Source organism: Anopheles moucheti, chromosome X (genome assembly GCF_943734755.1).
Source record: "Anopheles moucheti chromosome X, idAnoMoucSN_F20_07, whole genome shotgun sequence".
In the NCBI taxonomy this organism is placed as follows: Eukaryota; Metazoa; Arthropoda; class Insecta; order Diptera; family Culicidae; genus Anopheles; species Anopheles moucheti.
In genome coordinates, this window is record NC_069142.1 from 13,275,872 (window position 1) to 13,289,913 (window position 14,042).

General features: G+C 45.8%; 1 protein-coding gene across 2 annotated transcripts; it reads right to left on the reverse strand.

Annotated features, from left to right (window-relative positions):
* Nucleotides 1-291: 291 nt before the first annotated feature.
* On the reverse strand, nucleotides 292-13,083 carry LOC128306681 (protein wings apart-like). Of its 2 annotated transcripts, XM_053044265.1 has the most exons (8): nucleotides 12,920-13,083; nucleotides 10,425-10,941; nucleotides 8,543-9,588; nucleotides 3,163-6,688; nucleotides 2,836-3,091; nucleotides 2,689-2,765; nucleotides 2,408-2,598; nucleotides 292-2,311 (listed from the first exon to the last, which is right to left on the reverse strand). In XM_053044265.1, exons 2-8 carry the CDS (start codon nucleotides 10,579-10,581, stop codon nucleotides 2,168-2,170), a joined length of 5,397 nt encoding a protein of 1,798 aa, XP_052900225.1. In that variant the 5' UTR covers nucleotides 10,582-10,941; nucleotides 12,920-13,083; the 3' UTR covers nucleotides 292-2,167. The 2 variants fall into 2 exon arrangements, with proteins under 2 accessions (XP_052900225.1, XP_052900226.1); XM_053044266.1 differs by lacking the exons at nucleotides 292-2,311; nucleotides 2,836-3,091 and having other exon boundaries at nucleotides 2,461-2,598.
* Nucleotides 13,084-14,042: the final 959 nt, after the last annotated feature.

The following is a 14,042-nucleotide window of genomic DNA, read 5'->3' on the forward strand; positions in this document are numbered from 1 at the left end:
GTTGCGGAAATCATCAAATCCATTTTCTTTTGTTGCATATCTTCTAGACACAGTAACCACCAGGCCACTCCATGATCCACAATCCATCAAACGATCTGTTGTGGATCTCTTTTACGATCCTTGATGCAATATTCTTACAAATAAAAGGGACCAACAAATGGGTGCACTATTTTGATAACGATGGAAATGCATCTCTCTCCCGGATCATTGACTTTGGGTGGCCACATTCGACCCTATCTACAGCAACAAAGCAACACATCACACATACGTTTTTGTTTGAGACTTTCATAATACTTGGTCAAATTAAATACTAGCGCTCTTTATTTGCCGTCTGCGAGCTACTTAAACGCACCTATCAAACGGGTCTGTGTGTCTGCTGCGCACAGGAAGAAGACGATAACACACCGCATCGTCACATCACCGATGGGCACTATTTCTTCACAATTAGACATATACTGCTGCCAACGACACTACTGCAAAAGGAAACATAACTGAGTACTGATTTTCCCTGTGGCATACCACACATGGCCCTGTTTTAAGTGTGAAATTCGTATCTTTCCTAACGAATTTATGGCCCTAAGATAGAACACATATTCCGAAACTTATTTGCATACTGCTATGCATATATATACATAAGTCAGGTTTCTCTCTTACACTTTATTGATTTTCATTGTGTATAAAAGAGTTACGAGACCTAAGCATTCATGTTCATGGTATGTTGGTTTCCTTTACTTCTTCGCTTTATTCCGGCACGAACTGGCATGTGAAACGCCGCATATACTCCTGTTCTCTACCGGGAGGATATGAAGATTGTACCGTGACGTCTTACCTACACCTTGATTCAGCGCTACAATTAGGGTGCCGCGATTACATCTTCGATACGCCACAGCATCAACGTGTTCAGTCGTACATTGTTATTTTACATTAAACGGTTTAACGTTATGCTACATGTGTTCTTAATTGATTCACCAGCATTGTTTTTTTTTGTGTTACAAACTCCATTTCAAGGCTTATAATAAATCGGGGCTTTTTTAAGATGCTTGATTGTTACTTTTTACATTTGTCGTTTCAACACATACTATTATACAGCGCCCGCTTACGAAACGCGTTGTACACTCTTTGCTAAACTAACGCGTCTATCTAGTGTTCCTACCCGTCCTAGTTTAACCTAAATAAGGGGGCTTACATTTCTACATATTTACAATCATATTTGAAATCAATATATCATACAGTAATTATTACACTCCTCTTCCATTGGCAATCCTGTCTGTCCATTTTTTCGATTTTATCTTAACAGATACACATTATACTGATGCACAAGGTATACCTACCACGCCCGTTTTACTCATCTTTATCATACAGAAGCACTCATCATATTTGTGTTGAGTTCGTTAATGTAGAAAACCATGCAATAGAAAAAACCATTGCGTTAATGTTCGATCACGTATGAATAGACAATGGGTGCTGGGCAGTAGTGTTGCAGTTTCGGCACATTCTGGGTGTATTTTTCATCGTATGAATTTTTCTGAACTTCAGCACAATTTTTAGCATAGCATTCGTATCAATATGGCAATAAAATGGTAATTGTAATAATATGGGAAAGAAAAATTTGTCTGTTTTAAATTCCAAATGTTTTGTGAAGGTCACAATTCAAAATAATTACAAAATTAACAACTTTGTTTTACAAGATAGGACTAGTAACAAATCTTTTCCGGAGTGCCCTTCTGAGGCAAGGACCGACTTTCCAGATGCGCAGAAAGTATACAGCATTATCCCGTGAGCATCTAATACCTTTCTGTCCAAAATTATACTTCAAATTTGGCCTATCCGTACCGATTTACAGCAGCTTCCCGCTTTACGCTTTTTTTTTTGGGCCGCACGCTTTGGTGTGTATAGAGTTTTTGCGTATAGCGAATTTCCTCCTGCCTTTTGAGTCACACAGAAAAGAACTTTCAAAAGCATAAAAAAACTAAAATTTTATCCAAAACTGCAGCAACACTAACCAACCAACCATATATCTAATCAATTTGTAAAACTTAAATATATAGCAAACTGTACACGGTAGTCCCTTCTGTTTTGCGGGCACATTAAAGTGATCCGATCAGAATAAAAACACTGCATTGGGTAAGGCTTTCTTCGGCATCGTGTGCAAACCAATTCCTTTCACCTACTCACAAAATATAGCAGCCGTTGCGTCGGTGCCGGTAGTACCGGTTCGTACGATACCGGAGGTTTCACAGCCGTCCAGCTGACTCAGATAGTCAATGGCTTCCTTAGTTTGCCGTTTGTGTGCAGTACTTTCTGCGTCCGCCTGAGTAGCGAGAAAGAAAAATGAAGGAGGAAAACAGAGAGTTTGTTAGGGTGATTGAGCTTCATTCGATCGTAGTCTGTCTGGGCATATACTTACGTTGGTCGTGAGGTTCAGGAACTCGTAGTACCGACTGAGAGCCGCGACCATACGCTTGAAGTTGTTGTTTTTCAAATGCATTCGGGCAATTTGTTCATAACCCTGTTCGCCCATTACGAGCTGAGAGATTAGCATGCACACGTGACTGCCCATGTACGTGTGTTCCATGTGATGTTCTGCTTTTTGAATCACTGCAAAAATATCAATTAAAGAAATCATAAATGAGAGTATAATATAAATTTAATTACACATAATATAATAATATGCATGGCAAAACTTACGTTTTGTTTCCGCATCCTCTGCATCAACAGTACGCGCAGGAGTCTCCAATATAGCGTTCGTTTTTGCTTCCGCATGACTGGAATGGTAAAAGAACATAAAACGTCTAAATACAACCATCCTATATTTCGTGCCTGCGCTGGTCTCACCTAGCCATCTCTTCCTGTTGTTCAAAGTACTCGACCAGCGCTTTAATACCGCCACGATTCGTTTCGCTGTCCATGTAACACAGTACCTGCTGTCGGTTCTGTGGACTTGGTCGGGCAAGATGCAATAGCAGCGTTAGCGCTAGCAGATGCAGATCAAACACGAACCGTTGCGGCACGTACTCAGAAATTCGCAGCAACAGATGCATCGTAATGTTAATTACGTCCGGTTGCTTTCCGACGAGATGGGCACCTTGGGCTACGCGTGGAACAACAAACGAACAGGTTAGGAATCGTACAGAATATACTTCATAAAGCGCTACTACTTACCCTCCTCGTTAAAAGCGTGCGTGAGTGTGATAAGCATGTGTAGCATCGGTTGGAGCAGCTCGCGCAACAGCACACCAATGCTTTCCTTTGGTGTCGCATCGTCCGTAGGATAATGCATCAAATCCCGATCGACCTGCCGGTAGAGCCGCACCAGTATTTGCACCAGCAGCCCGGACCGGTGCTCCAGCAGAAACCGTTGGTTCTGGCAGTTGAACAAACTGACATTGTTCAGCACACGCAGACAGCGCTCGATTTTGCGCAGCTTCGCCACATCCTGTTCCGTCCAATCACTTGCCCTGCCCGGTACCTGTTCGTAGCATTCGGCCACCGTCTTAATCAGATGTTCGATGCCGCCTAAATTGCGTAGCTCGTCCTTGAACCACTCACCGGCCCGCTGCGACGTCAGCGACAGCAGCGATTCCATTGCGAGTGAACCGGCCGTCACGCGGTCCGTGTCGATGTGTTTGCCCTTACCGGCCCCCTTTATTTCCTCGCACAGTTCCTTCACCCGTTGGCGGTTCTTTTGTAGCTGGCCTTGCTGTTGCTGCTGAACCGTCCCGTCCAGCTTGTGGTCCGTGTCGAGTAGGTTCAGCATCAGCTCGAGCGAATCCCGGTCCAGATCCATGTTCAGCTTATCCTGCGAAAATACGTACATGATCGCGGCAGTACAGAGACCGAGGCTCGGATCTTGGTGGGCGTCGGACAGTGCGCGGAAAAAGCGCGTCACCACACCGTGCGCTCGCACGTGCATCTTGAACGCGGGCTTCATGCACTTGGTCGCTAGCTGTAATGCGGAAAGGCAGCGCGTTGAGATCGGATTATCCGGGTGCAGCGCGCTCAGTATGTAGTCGACATCGTCGTCCATCTCCTGAAACTCGCCAATTTCCTGCATCTGGTGCGAATTCTTCACGTTGCGCACGATCGTGTAGAATGGTTTGGCTTGACGCGATCTGCCCGCACCGTACTCATCGTCGCCACCGTTTGCATCGTCATCGAACGCGTTCGCGGCAGCACCGTCGTATTCGTCTCCTGCGCCGCCCTGCGCTCGACTATGATGGTGGTAGTGTACAGAACCGACCGCACCACCCACACCAACGCCAGCCCCTGCTGTGCCTTGACCGGTTGAACCGCCGGCCCCGGTGGAATTACCACTAGCTGCAAACGTTTTCAACCTCTTGGATCGTGGTGGCATTGCTGTGGGCGTATCGTTGTCGAAAAAGTTCCCATCGTAATCTAACTGATTGCCGCCAGATATACCACCGCCGCTAGTTGCACCCGTTAATCCACCGTCGTGTTCATCGCCTTCCATACCCTCTCCGCAGCCTCTGTCTGTTAAGCTTGTCGAGTCGCCCGCTGTTTTACCACTGGCAACACCACCGCCGCCACCAATACCTGTCGCGTTACCACCAGCTCCCACTGCCGAAGATCCAACCAGACCGCTCGTAGTGTCTGCGCTGGCACCCACCACCCCAACACCGCTGAGTGCTGCTTGCTCGTCCATCATACCATTACCGTGATCATTGTCCCATTTGTGTTTGTAGACGTGCCGCTTCTTTGTGTCCGTTGCGCCATCCGTTGAGCCGACCATTGGGCGGCTTTTGAAGATGGTACCCTTTTTCTGTAGTACCAGACGCATCGGTGGTGGTGGACCCGATGTTGTTGGTGGTTGTTGCGGTACCACGGCTCCAGCAGCCGAACTCACCTCCTGTGTCACTGGCGGCGTCATTACAGAACTGCAGGATGTAACAACTGGCGGTTCTGTTATTACATCACCATTTTGTCGCAATGAATGTGAAGGCAGTTCCTGTTGGTCAACGGCATTACTGCTGTCAGTTTTATCCCCCAACGGTGCAACCGAATGCGGCACCGTAGACGCTTCACCGAGATAGTCCGGCGGAACCACGTTCTTCTTGCGTCGGCTGTACTGACGTGTAACGCCTGGCTTATGCCCGGCGGTGCTTTCTAATGCGGTCGTATTCACAGCCGATGGTGTTTCCGTCGTCGGGCCAACAGTTTGCGGAGGCAGCACACTTTCAGTCACTGCTGATTGATGCTGCTGCTGCTGCTGCTGCTGTTGTGATTGTGTCGGGTCGGATGGTTCCGTCATGATTTGCTCCTCGGTATCCTCTCGCAACATAACCGGTTCCGGTTGCTTGCGTGAACGCTTCTCATTCGCCGTACCGCGGACAACGTTATTGTTGTTATTATTGCTGATGGTAGCCGCTGCCCGATTGCGCCCGGTTCGACCAGGACGTAGCAGCAATTGCTTGGCGGGAGAAGAAGGTAGTTCCTGCGGCTGCGGCTGCTGCTGTTCTTCAGGCAGGTTATTGCTGTGCTTCATTTTGTTTCGGGTCACGCGCGTACCGTGACCGACATTTTTGAGATTTAATTTCAGTACTTCCACCCGTTCGACGTTGCTCGGCTGTGGTTGTTGCTGCTGCTGCTGCTGCTGCTGCAGTAGATCTACTGGCGGCAGTGTCTCGGGTACATACGGCGTGGAGGATGACGCTGTTGGACAGGGTGCAAGGGAAAGAGATGATGCGACTGCCGTCGTGCGAGTAGGATGATGAGATGCTGCCAACTGCTGCTGCTGATTGTTATCCTGCGTATTTTCACTCTCCGAGTAAATGTCCGATGGTGGTGCTGCCGCCGTGGAACTGTTTTGTGAAAGCTCCAGATCACTACCACAATCACTCGACCCACGGCTGTGGATGATTTGACAGTCCTCACCAGGTGCTAGCGTATGCTTCGGTGTATTGTTATCGGACGATGCACTGCCTAGGATAGAACTTTGCGAATCGAAATCATCACCACCGGACAGGGAGGACAGCGTCCGAAACACCTCGTAAGTATCCGTACCAGGCAGTGGAAAGCTCGGACGTGTTAAAGTGGCTACGCCAAGCTTTTCCTTCCCTACTACCGTAGAGGACGTTACCGATTGTGTCGTCACGGTAGCGCTGCCCTGCTGGTTCTGTTCTCCATCGGAAATATCTACCTTGCTCCGCTTGGACGTTAAGTGCGAAGATCGGGCTTTTTCGCGTTCGATGGCACGCTTTTTAAAGTTGTACTTACTACTGCTCTTGGTAGTCTTGCCGGGCGTGCCGACGTTGCTGTTGGGTGTTGTTGAACCGGCCACGCTGGTGGTACTGCTGATCAGCGGTTTACCACCGAGAGATATCTTTATCTTAAGCTCAGTTTTTGGCGCTGGTACTGGCTGCTGCACATCGGCAAGCGTTGTTCCTTCGCCAGCCGGCGGTTCGGTGTGCAGAAGGGTTTCGGCCGGTTGATTATACAACTGCTGATGAGTCTTCGGAAACTCCGCCGAATTGTCCACGGTAGTAGTTGGTCCACGCTCTGCTAGCAGCGTTCGAGGCGGCAAATTTCCGTCAAAATCCTCCTCGTCATCTTCGGCTTGCTGGTCGGACTGTTGCTGCTGATTGTAGAGCAGGTTACTCGTGGTCGTGGGTGGTGTACTGTTGTTTGTAGAAACCTCTTCACTATCGGTGCTAATAAGCATCGATGTACCCTACGAAAGAGATGATAATACATATCAGTTTTGAATAGTACCACACAGCATTGCGATTTATTGACGTACGACGCGCGCCCATGACGTTTGTTCACCAGGAGCATAAGCATACAGCCCGCATCCAACAGGGCTGAAACAATATCTATGGCGTGACATTTCGCAACAACCAGAAACTAGACGCGGTATACGTGCGTACGTGAGTAACTTTCTTTCCCTGCAGCATTAGTGCCGATATGGCGGAGAAATGCAGCCGTCTTCATCACTTCTATGTCGCCATTTTCGCTCTAGTATGGGAAAGTGCCCACAGCGGGTGCAACGAGTGAAACCCGTAATGCACACAACGTGAAGCAAGAAAATTTTCGGGAAACATCTGCTGCCTCTAACTTGTGTTGTGCACACACCGCACACTCACACACCGCACACACGGACGGGCGAATATAGGGAAAATAAGCAATCAGCAGCACCGAGTAGGTCATGTGTGCAATCAACTACGACATGACACATTTGTTGGTACGCATTTGTTCCATTTTACAAACAGACTGCACATACTAAGGGAACTACAAATTTAGCAACGAATGCACAAGTCACAACAACTCCCTACACATTATAACTTACCATAAACTACCGAAACGGATTGCTGCCCTTCGCCATCTTTTCTTCGCTCGATAAGTGAGAACAAACACTAGACGTTGCAAAAGCGCGGGCAAAATGTTACAGGCACACACAGAGCCAGTTCCGTGTGTAGAAGGCACAAACAGTGAACATCACCGAGTAAAACGAAACCTTTTTGCCCAAATGGCAATGAGAACAAGGTCTTGACTCACGGAACGAACAAATAAGAATACGCGCGGCCCGAAACAGATGAATGGAACAGTTACAGTTTTCAACACACACACGCACACATACTCACACACCGTTCAGCTGCACACCGGCAAGAACCCACACACACAGGCGTGCCCGCTTCGATCGCTACTCGTTCGCATTCGAAGCTGCAGCACGCACCAACCGAATGGAATCGACCGAAAGCTTTGCCTATTGCTTTAGCATCATACGTACACGTCGATTAGGCTGCCTTTGTGAGTGCACATGTGGCGGTGTGTGTGTGAGTTAGATAGTACCACACGCTTTGTAGGCAAGGGTGAAATCAAGAAAATGCAGGGTTGGCAGAAAAATTTTGCTATGACATACAACACCGCAAGTTTAACACGTTCAGCGCCGCATCACCCGAATTGAGGTGATACTAGTGGTTACCGCCTGGCTGTATCACCAAAAAATGGATGATGTGCTATACAAAAATCCAAATAAGCTTTAACAGCGGCCCCACAGTAACTATTGTGATTTTCACACTGTTCAATCATCACTAAAATGTTTTTTAAGAACATAACCAACTTTGACCTTGAGAAACTGTAAATAACAGAATTTTTAACCAATCGGTTTACATTTTTTCCCCTTCTTTATAAATAAAATAAATTGTTATATTGTTCTCGCTGCCTTTGGCGGAGCCGCGCGTAAAAATAACAAAAATCTCCTAATATTGAACCAATTGTTGAGCTACCAAAAAGATTCTGCTTTTGTTTTTACGAATGCAAAAATTAATGAATAGTTATAAATAATGTTAAAGATCAATTTTAAACGCTAATGTTTTAGTTTTTCCACGCGAATCTAGAATGCGAACCGCCAGCACTGAGAAATTTTAGCTACCGGTTGGTAGAACAACAAACCCTGTAAAAATAAAATTGAGGCCGAGTACACAATCGGTCTAATTGTCCGAAAAGAAAGTTGCCATGGTAAGCAATGTCTATGCAATATGTCTATCTACTAAAACTGATAAATCTACATTTAATTCATATTTACCTTGGATATACGCAGCAGAATCGGCCGATGCTCACTGGGCGATGGGAGCGGCGTGGTAACGGTGGTAGTCGTACTCGGCTTAGCGCCGTATCGTCCCTCGCCACCGGAATGATATCCACCCGCCGGGGACGAAGATGAAGACACCGGTCGTTGTACCATCGGATGGTATGGTGCAGCAGCCGTCGGTACCACTGAGTGTTGATCGACTGCACCGGCAAACGATGGATCTGTTGGCGGTGCGAGAATTCCGTGTTCGGGCGTGCTAAAAGGCGGATTATGATGGTGATTGTTGGCGACGGTTGTTCGGGAAACTACCGAACGCTCGTAATCATTACTGTCCTCGTCCTCGTTATAGTTAACCACGCGGTTACGAATGCGGGACGAGTTCCGTTTCGGTTGCTCCTGCTCTGGATCTGCAGCCACCTGTTCTTTTTTCGCTTTTTTTGCTCGTTTTTCTTTCTTTTCCTTCTTCGGAGGTTTGTTGCCGGGCGTTTTCCTTGCACTCGCTGGTGGCGCATCGCAAGGATCGAGGGTAGCAATGGTACCAACGGTTGATTTCTTTTTCCGACCCGGTTTCTTTTCCTTCGTCAACGGGATCGTGTGCAACAGTTGCTGTTGTTGCATTGCGTAGGCCACACCGTCACCGACATGCCCACCCGGGAAAAGGCCCACGTTTGCCGACTGTGGACCGGTGGGTGAAAACTGTGGCGTTGCTGCAGCCGCAGACAGTGGCTGGTAGAATTGTTGCTGCTGTGGAGGCGTCGTTGTCGTAACGCTCGGTTGATTCCATAGATCCGAGGTACCAGCAGGTGCGCCATATCCCCCAGCATTAGCCCCGTACGGTGAGTGTCCAAGATGCTCATTGGGAACTGTTGGCGGCAATAGTGGAGGAGGAGGTATGATATTGCGGCTTTTAAAGAATTTGCGCGGTCGAACCGTTTCGGTGTTGTTCGAGCCGAGCAGATTGACAACGCTATCCGGCGAGTCGCCGGTGCCGAGTTCCAGTCCAGTTGCATCCTTCAAATCAACATTGTTGTATTCCGCAACTACAGATAAAGAGATATGAAAGAAATTAGAAACATATACTGATGTAGTTTAAACACGCACTATACGCATTAACACATTAACATGTATTAGTAAAAGGGACGTGCAAGTCGCTACCATATAACAAATATAGATATTAACTCTCTAATGATTTTCCTATTGCTTATATCTTATTGAGACGGCTCGGTGGAATGATGATAGCGGTGCTGGGCTTCACACGAGCTAATCCAATACCATTCCTCAGTACGCAGGATTAACTATCCAGCTACGGAAAAATAAAGTCACAGAAAGTAAGAATTGGCAAGCCTAGACCTCTTGAGGTTATTGCCCCAATAAAGAAAAAAAAAATCTTATATTTCCACAGTATAATGAAATATGTTTTTTTAGATTTTATAATCCGATAATCAATATCCTTCTTATGGTAGCATTCTTTTGCTATCAGAATGATTTACAGATATGTGTCTCTTGTGTCTTTTTCCAGAACTGTATTCATGTTTTCTCTAACTGTAGTCTGTTTAATTATCTTCTTTCGCCAAATAAGTGTCAAATAATTGAATAAATGATTCCTCACTTAATACTGTTGAAATGGCGTTGAAAGCCTGACTGCAGAGTTTCCAGATTTCTGTGCCGCTTGCTCAGTCGTATTACTAGATAACTATGAAAAGTTCTATAATGGTAACTCAAAGCTTACGTAGCAAAAGTATTGAAAAATCCTTGCTTGTGGATCGATTTTCCGTTAATTTATTTTTGTACTAAACAAGTGAATATATTATACTATATATTTATTTTTAAGAGATGCTAGAATTTAGAATTAGATATAAACAATGCGTACACCTACCATAACTTCGACTGCGTATCGAGGTAAAGCTCGTGATGCCCCATCGGCCGACCAGACCAGCGGAACGACGCGGTGCAGGACAGTTCTCTTTCCGGCGTTCCTTCAACAGAGAGTCGAGGGGTACTACAACACCCTGGGGTTTATTCCACTTTGACATGGCAGTGGAAATAGCTTTCGCGAGCTAGCGCGTTCTGTTTGATTCACGCAGTGTCTATTCGTATTGCAACTCGCGCCAAACACTTCTTTCGTCTCCTTTATGGGTTTACCGAAGGTACTAGCCCTTCACGTAACCCCTATATACCATTACAGTTTGCAAACACAGCGTGCAAACACTGGCGTGTTGTCTTTTTGCTTGTCCGACAGTGTCAAGAAACATTTGCATGGTTTCTAGAAGTACACCCTATCCAACACGCGCTATCATACCACACACTGTACGTGAATCATTGCGAGTTAACAGTTTACAACTTTCCACTGCGTTTGTTTCATTCGGCTGATGTTCGTTTTTCTTACAGCAAACCTAAAACGAAAGGGAAAACAAAAGAATATTATGAATAACGTGTCACGTGCATCACCAATACGCCGGTTTATTTCACAATTGGTCCTCCTCAGATCCAAACGCTTCATTTACAATCCCTAACTCCCACCTCTGGGGGTCTGATTGATGAATGAACACTAGTGCTAAGGTTGATTGTTTCAGATTGACGGTAGGCGAAGATTTAAACGATTGATTGTGTGCGGGCTTTTGATTGTAGATCAGTGATGCTGGGGAGCATATATCGTCACATATTGGACGTCAACACCTTGCTACTGATTTAGTTTGGATTTCTGTTTCTTCATTGTTGTCGGTGGTAAAATGTTTAATTTTAAAACTTGCCGAAAGAATGCACAATAATTTTGCCACCGTCCAACAATTAACACCAACAAACGCACCAAGAACACACACACATGCCATTCGGCGAGCCGGATATATCTTCATCTGGTGACTTTTACGCAGGGTGGAATTTCTTTCAATTTCTTTCTCAATAGGCTGACGGTGGCCATGGTGGCGGAGGGGGAGTGTCGCACACAAATATTGGACTGTACATAAACATATCCAAGAAAAGGGAGATTACTGATGCTACCTAGCGTCTCGCGGAGCTAACTGGCTGTCAAAGGTCGCACGCTTCAAACATAATACACGCACACGCCGGAACACGGGAGACGGTTTTAGTGTAAATCTTTCCTCCATCGTTTCTACCTATTGCACCTTCCTAAATTCATCATTAGACCCGCAACAGCATCGTTAAACTATGCAACTAACCACACACACGCATAAGACTAGCATAAATGCTGCATTTTGTCGGAATGAAGAAGAACGATCTGGGATTTCTTTTTCTCTCTCCTTCGTTCAAATGAAATAGATGTAATCCATGTAAGTAAAATGAACTTTTATCGAAAATTTCTTCGGGTGGATGAAAGTGCGTGTATGCCGGTGCGTTACGTTTCATAATGGTTTTAATTCAGCGACCACCTTTTTTGTAAAAATTGATTCATCAAAATTACAAAAAAATATCCCGGCAGAGAAGCTTGAGGCTGCAACACACGCGCAACAAACGTCGTTTTATTGTCTCTTTTCTACTGTGGCTAGCTAACCGGAACCCGGTTCGAACGAAATTGAAACGGGTTTGTATGCGTGTCGCCTGAAGGCTGGATGTGAATGGGACGAGGAAAAGTGGGAAAAAGGAGGTGACCATCTTCATGCCATGAACCGGAAAAGAATGCTAAGATGTTCCAGGGGTTGTGTTGCCGTTGGTTAACACAACAAACAAATAGAAAGTTGTTGTAGAGTTTCAACAAAAAAAATCTGATGCTGGCGAACCCTGTAAGGATGGTTGCGGTCGCAAAGAAAAAGGAAGAAAAAAGATTAACTGCACTCAGTTACACACACATGTACATGGAAGGGCGCATTCCTACTTGCATACAGCAATAAAATGAGTTGATACGCACACGATGTATGCGTAAAGGGGGATTAGGGATGAATGGGGCGAGGGAGTGTATCGCCGAGGAAAAGAAAAACAAAAATAACAGTACGAAACCGAACACTAAAAATGGCCGCGAAACTGGACCGGAACAGGCACGCATTTTTGACCTCCCAGGGAGGGTGCTTGACCATATTACTATCGCCGATATCATAATTAAAATGCGCAAGAAAACTATTCACACTCCTACATAAGGAAGTGTCTTTCCCCTTGCTTTGAACGGTCCCAACACCAAAACTCGCACCAACACACCATCGTTTTTGCTAGGGAGAAAATGTCAGACGATATATAAACAACGTCGGTGGGAGCGATTAAATAAGGTTAGGTTTTTCATTGAGGAAAATGTGTGGAAAAGTGGAAATTTGTAGAGCTCGTTGATTAGCGCAACTTATATTTTTTCAAAGAAGCATCGACAACACCAGGATGTGGTGATTGCTGGGAAGGTGGGGAGTGGGGTTGATAGGCTTCTAAATTTACCTTTTTTCTCCTTTCAAACCCCCGCCTCCTCTACTGCCCATCCGCACTGCCGGACGTTTGCTGATGATGTATGAGAGGCTGGAACGGGTTTTCCCGGGGTGGGTGGGCCACGGGACGCCAATGTTGGAGAACAAAAAAGCGAAGGTGTAACTTCAACCCGCTGCGATGGATGGCGAAAATTCACTCACTTCACTCACTCGTTACCCATTTTGGGGGCCCAAAATTCTATGTGGCCAATATAATCGGATGAAGGGTAGAAATTAAAACCACGCGGAAACAGAACTAAATCACTATTCGATTCTGATTGCCTGGCGCACACATATTCGCGATCCGTGTCTCGTGAACGCGCTTTCGTCCGGGGCGACGTTTGCGTTTTTGCGTTTGGCGATGCGTGCGTGCGGAGAGAACAAAAACATTGACCAACCACGATACAGGCTGGGTACGCAGAGACCAGAAAGGTTGGTGTGTGTGTGTAGTCGTACATGAGGCTTATTCACACGGGGTTGCAATACAAGCGAGATCACACGGCAGACCTCTTTTTGGCTCTGTCTCCCATGTCGGAGGCTGTCAACGAGACGGTGAGAGTGCGTATGCGATCGCATTGGTAGATGCGTTTTTCTCTTCATCTTCTTCTCATGGCTATATTTTTTATCCTTTTTTGCTTGTTCTTATTATTGCCTGAACGTTTGCGTGATTTGACCACACGCACACAAGTGTAGAAAATGGGCGAGGGAGATAGTATCATGAGTGAGTGATTAATTAGTTTTCCCGAAATGTAGTTTCATAAATCAAAATTACTCAACAATACATTTACAACCATGCTCAAAAGTTGCTCTATCCGCAGTAAAGCTTTTGTTCTCGAAAGTTCTGCATTATAATGTATATATATATAAATTTTGGCTGCTCTTTTATTCGATGTGTGCTTCTCTCTAATTGATGTGTGTGAGAGAGAGAGAATGTAAATTCCACACGCACACAAACGCATACAACCGACAGGCGCACGCATACACACAAACGGTCGCTTTGAAGTGCCACACACTACCTTGAAATGGATGTATTTGGAACAATATTTGGCAAAAATTGAATGAAAAAGTGAACATAATGAAAAGAAACATTTATGTGG